The 9,605-nt window shown below is 40.2% G+C and overlaps 1 protein-coding gene across 1 annotated transcript; it reads right to left on the reverse strand.

Annotated features, from left to right (window-relative positions):
- Nucleotides 1-239: 239 nt before the first annotated feature.
- On the reverse strand, nucleotides 240-1,973 carry chst3a (carbohydrate (chondroitin 6) sulfotransferase 3a). Its single transcript, XM_076286504.1, has 2 exons — nucleotides 1,806-1,973; nucleotides 240-1,702 (listed from the first exon to the last, which is right to left on the reverse strand). Exons 1-2 carry the CDS (start codon nucleotides 1,883-1,885, stop codon nucleotides 463-465), a joined length of 1,320 nt encoding a protein of 439 aa, XP_076142619.1. The 5' UTR covers nucleotides 1,886-1,973; the 3' UTR covers nucleotides 240-462.
- Between the last annotated feature and the right edge of the window lie 7,632 nt (nucleotides 1,974-9,605).

Consider the following 9,605-nt stretch of genomic DNA (forward strand, 5'->3'; position numbering starts at 1 on the left):
TTTACTAAGTCAGGCTTGTCACTAATCTATGGTCCTGGAATACCCCCTGGTAACACATTGGATAACTCATTCTATGTTGTTTTGAACAGAGACACGTTTTTTTCATGTATTTAATTTAATTATTGTTCTAATATAAATCTACGGTAACAGCAGTATGTTTCCAGTCATTTAAATGTATTAAATATATTGTAGCTACCCAATGAAATATAAATATGTCAATTTCTCAATAATCTCTCTTTCAAGAAAAGTTTGATCTTTAAAATGTTTTAAAATCCATTTTGCTCCTCTAATGTAAACCATAAATAACAAAGGATAAAAATGCAATGTCCATGTGCAAGCCTACATCCAACATCTGCACACTCACACCAACAAATAGACACACACACACACACACACACACACACACACACACACACATACACACACACACACACACACACACACACAGAAAAATAACCATCACTAAGTTATATTAAATTCCCTTTCTTCAAGCAAACTGACTGATTTGTTAAGAAGAGTCTGCTCACTATTCACAAACTTGTAGCCAAACAGTTGCATGGTGGGCCCACACACTTGCTGAACCACTTGGGCTAATTTGAAAGGAATGCTGAACCTCCATTTCTCCACCTGCTCAGAGGAGTTCTTCTGGGTGGAGTACACACCACTGGCCTCCTCTGTTGCATGTGTGTTTCTAAGGATCCACTCTTTGGCCTGCACTGTGAATGGGATTCCAGTGAACTTATACATTTCTGCTGCTTTCTGCATTGGGTAGCGGGCGATGTCCTCGTAGCGCACTAGCATGTAGCGCCTCTGCAGCCACTTGGGCCTCGACAAGCCCAGCTCAGCCGACATTTTGATCTGGTTGCAGTTTCCCTGCAAGCGCTTCACCTCCTCATCCTCGATGGGCACTTCTCCATTCACTGCCCAGGTCTTCCAGTTCTGGTACTTTGAGGAGAAGGCCACCATGCGGGAGGCCAGGATGGCCCTGGGGTCTCGAACCAGCTGGATGAACTTCACGTCCAGCCGGGGGTCCTCAGCCAGAGGCCTCAGGGTGTCCAGCTGCCGTACGCGCACCGTCTTAATGGCCAGGTGCTGCTTGGCCTGGCAGGCCAGCGAGGCCAGCGTGAGGTTTAGGGGGCCGCAGCGGCGGCTCCTGCAGCGATACCTCTCCAACACCTCCTTGACCACCGGCGAGCACACCTCCTCCTCGCACAACGCCGTGCTGGACTCGCGACGGAACAGGGCCGGGGTCACATGCTCCTCGGGCGGCGGGCTGATGAAGCGCTCCAGCATGCTGAAGTCGCACGAGAACAGCTGCCGGAGAACGTCCCTGTAGGCCCACGAAGCGGCTGAGGAGTTGATGACCCCGGTGTCAAGGGTCAGCTTCCTCTCCACATGCCACAGCGGCTCAAACAGGTAGAACATGTTGGCTCCCTGCTGGTTGAAGAGCTCGCCCACAAATGATGAGCCGGTCCTGGTGGTGGCCAGCAGCAGGATGTGCTTCCGACCCCCCTCGACCTCCACACTGGCCTCTGTGCTGTTCGGTACCCCTACGTCTGGCAGACTGGACACTGCAGGATACTGCTGGGTGATGGGAGAGACAGAGCCATTGTCCTCCAGGACAATAGGAGCAGACACTGTGAACTCTGCCATGGTCTGCGGGGTTTGCAGCATCTGTCTGAGTGTCAGCTTATCTGAAACCCTGACAGGAAGCCAACAAGGGGGATTACAATTACACAGGATTATAAACTGAGCTGCATTTTTCATTCTAATTATGTTAAACATAAGAAATGTGCTGCACTAACCTTGATATAATGTTGTTTTCTTTTTCAATGATGACCAGCACCACAATGCAAATGATGAGGATTGCATATTTGTTCCTCATCCTTGAATGTGGTGTCTACTAAGATTGTGTGGCAGTATGCTAATAATCAGGATTAGTCTTATATGAGTTCATAGTTTTTCAAGGCATGACCATACCCTCTGTAATAGAAAAAAAAGATTATATACAAAACAGTTCAATACCATATGAAATTAACTGTGTGGCACAATTACTGTTAATTATGAAATGAAATTGTGTGGCATATATATATATATACACACACACATATTAGGGCTCTAAGGGCTATCAAAATAGTGTTAATTTCGAATAATTAATTACAAAGAGAATAACGTGTTCAAAAATGTACGTAGATTAACCGCATTTCGTAGTGATTTGACTCTGAGTGCAGTCTGGCTACAGCGACTAAAAAAAACAGACGATAAAGAACTGCTTGGTCCAGTGAATGAAACATTTAGCCTACGTTTAAAAAAACGCCCAGACTACTCCTGTTAACAGGAGCGTGATTCTCTACCATTTCTGCAGTAAGTGATTTCCGTTGCCTAGGCTACCATAGAGTGCGTCAAGTCTGAAGTATCACCTTACATGTAATTCGCCTTATTCACCCGGCGGCTAGAACAAGGCTACAGGGTACACTTGCCATCACACATCAGTCCAGCAGATGGTGGTAATGCACTCCGTTTGCTTAGGCCTGCCAGAGTAACTGTCACTACTCGATGTGAGTCGCTACCGGATGTGAGTCGTGCATGCGTCACTTTGCGACTACAAGTGTTGCTGTTAGGCACAGAATAATGACCTAGGTACATTTGCCTACATAGCAGTAATTTATTATTTATTGTAAGGCATCACATTTTCACGGCATGCTCTCTGATGTCAGTTCTAGATTAGAGGCTGAAGTAGACTACAAGAACCTGCTAACGAGAGACTTCTGTAATGTCAATAAAAATGGACCTACTGTACATAATGAAGTTTGTTTACTGCTGGCTAACGTTCAAACAAAACAAAGGCTGTCACTTGAATGGCGTTTCGAGCTAATGTTAGCAATCAAACAATCATAGATAGCTAATAAGATTATGAAACAGAAAAGCTTATTATTTTATGGATTTCATACATTTCAGTATGAAACAGACATGCCCACCTTACTTGCAGTCGGATCCCTTGGCATTATGTCGTACACCTTTAAAGAAACCGTATGTAAGATTGTGGCCAAAACTGGTACTGCAATCACTTTCAAATTACTGTAGAGCGGTGTATCCCCTCCCCCTTCCCCCTGACTAGCAGAGCTGGCAACCTGGATGCCGAAACACTACTGACTTTGTGGTTAGTAGACATGACACAACATGACAACATCAACATCAGCTGAGGGCTGCAACTTCACTTTTTAAATGACAATATCCTGGCCGGACTACTAATGTCAGTGATATAAGTATTTGAAATTAACATGATTTCTTAATGACTAGTGACATATTAGGGCCATTTTATGATTAATTGAAATACATTTCTTACATACAGTTCCTTTAAATCTAGATAGATAGATAGATAGATAGATAGATAGATAGATAGATACTTTATTGATCCTCAAGGGGAAATTCAAGAAAGGGGAAATTCAAGTCTGAGCATGCGCGACTCACATGCGGTAGTAACTCACATCGGGTAGTGACAGTAACCTTCTTCTTATTCTTATTCTTCTAAGTGAGTGAATCTTCAGAAGATTCAATTCCATTTTCAATCTTTTTTTAATTACATTACGAATGTATTTCTTATGTTGTTTACTTATTTGCCTTGTTTGAGTTCTCTCTCATCCCGCCTACTCCCGCATAGAGCTTTCAAACATGTCCCACGCTGCACTCTTTTGCGGCGCGACCCACAGGTCTCACGGGAGTGCAGACCTCTGTTTTCAACTTAAAACCAAGATCGTGACACCGCTAATGACTAGGCGAAGAGTTTTAAGGTGGGGAGACTAAATCATTTTTTGGTGTCTTGCAGTGTACCTATGCTGCTTTTTTTGTCTTGTTTTTCCTACTGTTTAGTTTCATCTTTTTCTACTCAACTATTTGAACGGCTCTATTTCTTAATGTGAATAAAAATCTATAACATGTTTGAATGGCCAAAAAAGGACAAATCATGGGGGTATACCACATATTACCTTGGTGTTAGGGTACTGCACATGATGTGAGTGGAAACTTCAGTCATTTGTATTTATCATGCTAAAAATCTGACACCAGGCACTACGCTGACGCCTGCTGCAAAGGAAGAGAGACGTTGAACTTTAAAGTCTATAATGTTGGTTTGGCTCTTCCTTGATTTACTCATCTGCCAAAATATTTTTTTTTTAATATGTTCATAACAAAGATGGATGCATGCGATTTAATTTAGAGTAATTAATGAGATTATTTTTTAATCGCTTGACAGCCCTATATATACATATATATACTTATACAGTATATATATATATATATATATATATATATATATATATATATATATATATATATATATATATATATATATATATATATTCTAATATATCATAATATAATTGAATCATTCCACATAAGGCATGATGGGAGTACTCCTCACAACACAGACCCTAAACAGCCATGCAACACTCAGCATAGGTGTGCAAAAGAAAGCCTTGTTGCATGCATGGATAATCATGTTTGGACATACATGACACAAATGCTTTATTTGACTAGATTCTACAGCAAACCAGAGCACACAGTTAATATGTAGCAACTGAGGTTCAGCCTGGGCCGAACTGGGCCGAACTCCTTGACAATGAGTGGAAATGTTAAACCAATGTTGTTCATTTAGAGTAGGCTACTTTTTATGTGTGCACAGTAGACCTTCCCTTTACAGACCCCCTAAATCCTAGAGGGTTGGTTTTGTATTTCAGACTCCAGGAATGGCTGACTAGGACTAGTGACTCTCACTGGCTGTTTTGTGAGCAGCATGTTTGTGTTTGGAATGCCTCTGTTGGGGGGATGGGCAGTGGCCTTTTTTAACTTGCCCATCATGTTAATTATACTAACTTCCAACCAATCTTCCACTTATCTTGTGAATTTCATACTGCATTGTGCTCAGCTCAAACACTGAAATGGATTTATAGGCAATTATAAAAAACATCTTCACCGTTCTCAGTTTGCTCTTGGGTTACAATGAGCCTGAAAATTAGGCTAGGTAAATTAGGTAGGTAACTTGGGTTACAATGAGCCTGTATGCTGGACATATAGATATTATAATATATGGGCTCTTCCGTCCCTATACCTCCTTCATCCAAGTCTAGTAGATGTCAAAAATAAAAAAAATAGAATGATTATAGTAATAGTAAAGTGTTAGTAAACTAGGTACATTCAACACACTGAAAATAAAACTGTAGACTTGTCTTGAACTGTTTCTTTTTGAGTCAACCCTCTCCACAGCAGACATCACAATAGCCTAATGCTTCTTCATTGACTTGGCATAAGTCCTTTGGCGGTCACTCATACAGCCCCTTGACTGTAGTGAATTAGACACTCTGTGTGAACAACTACCACTTTCACTACAGGCTAAATGAGGACACTGAGGTTAACTGATGTACTGTAAATACAGCATAACTGTGATTTCAGGCAACCCATGTCATACACTCAGAAACAATACACTGTTGTGTTTTACCATATAGCTTATAGGTCATTTTATTATAAAATGTATGCTTTAGAAATGTAATAACAATGTAACCTCACAAACTAAATATATGAAATATATGAAACATTTCCATCACTTAGTTCTGTCAAGAAGTAAATAATCAGCACAAATCATACCACTTAGAGGGGTACATTTTTCAAAGTGCAGATAAATTATTGTGTGCACTGTAAGTAAATATAAACCAATTATATAGGCTTATCTGGCTAGAGCCATCAACTTGTCATAGGACCTGGAGCTGAGATTTTTACATATTCAAAAATCACTGGAGCATTTGACAAATCTGATGATCTGCCGAAGCAGAAACAGACATAACACTGTTTATCATCCCTGTACAAATTACATTAATGGCTGCTTTCAAATCCTTAAAATACAAATGGCTGTGTGTGAAGAGGAGATGTGGAAAAGACAGATGCTTAAATTACCTGTTTATTCTCTCAAGTTTCCAGCTCAGTGACTGAGCTTATGTCAGATTTTTTTCCAAGATTTTTTTTTGTCACTGTGAGCATCTTAAGTAAAAAAGGTTGCGAAAACTAAATATATTGCAGTTAAACAAGAAGACAGTTTAGGTAGGCTACTGTACTTCAATTTCTTTCAACAGAGACACGCTCATCACATTGAAAGCTGTGTCCGATCTGGAAACTCACACCATGCCGTGTTCTTAAACATCACACCACTGTAGGTCACCACAGGAGGGGTGTCTGTTTGCATTAAGGACACTTTTGTGTTGAGGATTTTGTGTTGTTCCATTATGGCTTGTGGCTCCCCTTGACATATGCCCCCAGAGTGATACATGCACTCCTCAGAGATATATGCCAAATCACCAGTGACAGCTGCTGGTGGTGAGCTGGTGGCTGACACAGGAAAAGGGGTTTTGGGGAGGGGTGGAGCATGACAGGGCTTATCAACTACTATCATAATTATGCCAACCACAAAGTGATGTGGCACCATCTGCTTATTCGCTTGTAGAAAACATACCACCCATTAACACATAACCTTAACCTTAGGCAATACATTTTCACTTTCACTAGGTATACTTTCACTGAGCCACAAAAGTATTTTTGTCTGATGAAATAGCATAATTTGTAATGATATTTCTTTCATATTTTAGCCTGAGTGAAAAATAAATATACTACTGTGGACTAATGTATCATTAAGGTAATTCCTATTCATTAAAATTCCTCTGTCTTTCCTATAAATGAATTGCTTCTAGTTTTGTGGCTAAATGATTTGGCAGAATAAACAATTATCATTCCCTTCGGTTAATTGTTTAAGCCACTCAACACCGCATACAAATATTACCTTTATTATGGTCTCCATAAATCCCTGCGCCGTAGCTCGTGAATGGGCAAGAAGTGCGCCTTGCAGCATCCCACATGGTCCAGGACACACTGTTCCTTTGTATCCTCAAAAGTTAGGCTGCTGACTCTCAGTCCGTCGAACAAGTGAAATGTCTCATGCAAAGAACATGTACAGTAAATGAAAACGGAGATAGGCAGCAGTCATGGTAGCTGGATGATTTTACCTCCACCGTATTTTGAAGAGAATATCGGTCTTAAAGTTTTAAAAAGTCACTCCCATCACAGTGAATGTAGGCTATACTACAATAAATAACAAAAACAGTTAACACTGTTTCAATAACTGATAAATAAGTGAATGATAAATGAACACGCTGAAAGAAATATGTCCTCTACATTTTTACTAATGTGGCGGTTTCTAAATTGCAAGACCTTCGAGGGAGCATGCCTGTGTCAGCGCCACTCCACTCTACTTTGATATCCTGGAAACACGATCACGTGATCACATGTGCCCCCTGGCAATAAGCACTCACAAGGACTTTTCTGTTTTAAGGAAAATGCTGCCATTGAGCGACGTGTAGCCTACGTGTACGGGTGCGTATTTTGACTTGAAAAAAGCGCTAGCCTATATTATCTAGGAACTACTAGACAGATAGATAGATAGATAGATAGATAGTAGACAGCATTTAACTGCTCTCATCGTCCTCAGTCATTAAAGTTATTTGTGGCCCAGGTGTATCACGAAAGGGAAATATTAGGCAATACTCTTCTGGTGGGACATGGGATATTCAAATAAATAAATAAGCTGTCAAAGTACACGCAACAAATATTATTATTATTATTATTATTATTATTATTATTATTATTATTATTAATGCATTATTATTATTATTATTATTATTATTATTATTATTATTATTATTATTTATAGTAGCCTAACATCACCGCCTGACAAACGGTTGGCCCTGTGGTTTTGGATGAAAACATCTGCTAAATCGACCCATCAGTCTAGTTTATGTAGAGCTGCGTACGTGTACGTGCGTTCATGGATGTGAAGATGTAGATTTGGAATACCATATCAGAGAAAGTGTCATTTTCATCTTCTTCAATAGCAACAGTTATGCTTGCAGCCACAGGGAGGCGCCCATGTAGGCTATACTTTGCCTTTATCGTCTTATTTAACAGTACTGCTCTGAGCCGCAGGGAGGCGCCAGTGTAAACGTTTTTTTTAAAATAAATGTCATCATTGCTAATATGCAGGCCTTTACGCTGTCTAACTGGTCAGCAACTGAATGTGCATTACATTTTCTGTAATTTAGGATTGTAGCAAGCTATAAGATATGGTGCATAGTTTTGTGGATTTGTTGAAGATACTTTCAGGGAAAGGTTATTTAATTTCTGAAGCTATGAAGATTACCTTTAAATTTGTCTTTTTTTAACATGCCATAGGCCTAGGTGTATCTGTTTGGCAAACTGTCTTGGGCAGCTGTGACCTCTTTTCTAACCTATGTCTGCAACAGGTGCATATAGCCGCCATCTTTCTGTACCTAACATGAATACTAATTTAATAACACAACGCTAGTTTTAAATTTCTACATTGGTTGCAAGGGCTCACTTACAATTGGCATGCCGCATGAGTGTTTTGGGTTGTGGGCAGCATCATCTGAAGTAATTTCCCCAGAGTTCCTCACGATGGTATAAAACCATGTTTGGATTATCTTGCTAAATCTAGCATGGCGTTGGTACAAACAGATGCATGTTGTTTAGTGAATTTGTGACCTTGTTTTTGTTTACAGTTACATTTCACATGTTCCTTACTTACTAGCCTACTGCAGTTTTATTTTTTTGTTCAAAGGTTCAAAAAGCCTGTTTTATTGTTTGGGGGCTTGCTCAAGTTAAAAAATGGAGTTGTGCACAGGAAAGGCATTTTAAAAGTCTGAACTTCAAATGATTTTGCAGATCACGTGCCATGTGACCAGGTCATACATGATGGTGCGTGTTGACAGAGTTAAAGAGATAAGTCCTTTTTTCCACAGACTCACAGAGTCGAACACATATGTGTCTGACAAGTACTAAGAGATGGCGATCACATGATTATTACAAAAAGGCTTCAGAGTAAAGATAATATGTCCAACTCAGATTTACACAGAATAGAATATTTCTAATAAATGACTTTATTTTCCCCCAAGACTCTTATCTATGCTGTGACACAACGCTCAATGCTGATGCATGAATGACGCACAAACTTTCAATCTATTCATGAAAATTTTCCTTGGGTGGAAGAAAAGCCCTGTCATGGAGGGAGCAAAATATAGACTTGTATCGGGAAATATAGGCTCTTAAAATAGACTCTCACATTACTGGTCATGTTGTGAACTGCATAGTCATTTTAAGAAAACCTGGATTGGACTGTTGAATTCATAGTTGGTTGACATGTTGAGAGTGAGAGCATGTATACACAGCATTCTATGTGTCCAGCAGCAACATAGGGATGCTCTTCTCTTGTGTTCCCCAGCAGACTGGCCCTCTGCACTGCAAGATGATAAAGGATTACAGTGGGGTAATCTGCTTGCCAGCCATCTGCCTGCTTCGCTAAAATTAAACCTGAGAGCAGAGCCGTTGCAGTGCATCTTGATGAAGGCACATTAGCAGGTGAGCCATATAGCTGACAATAGTTGACCTAACCACTGTAATGGCTCGTTCTGAATGGCTTTAAAACAAATTATGCCACATACCACTTAATAAATCTGCTACAGGTCCCCTGAATTAGCCGTTTGTGATCAGGA

The sequence above is a fragment of the Alosa pseudoharengus genome, unplaced genomic scaffold, assembly GCF_046254945.1.
Source record: "Alosa pseudoharengus isolate Yale_2024_CS ecotype anadromous, Long Island Sound unplaced genomic scaffold, YU_APseudo_1.1 YU_APseudo_1.1_scf_15, whole genome shotgun sequence".
NCBI lineage: Eukaryota > Metazoa > Chordata > Actinopteri > Clupeiformes > Clupeidae > Alosa > Alosa pseudoharengus.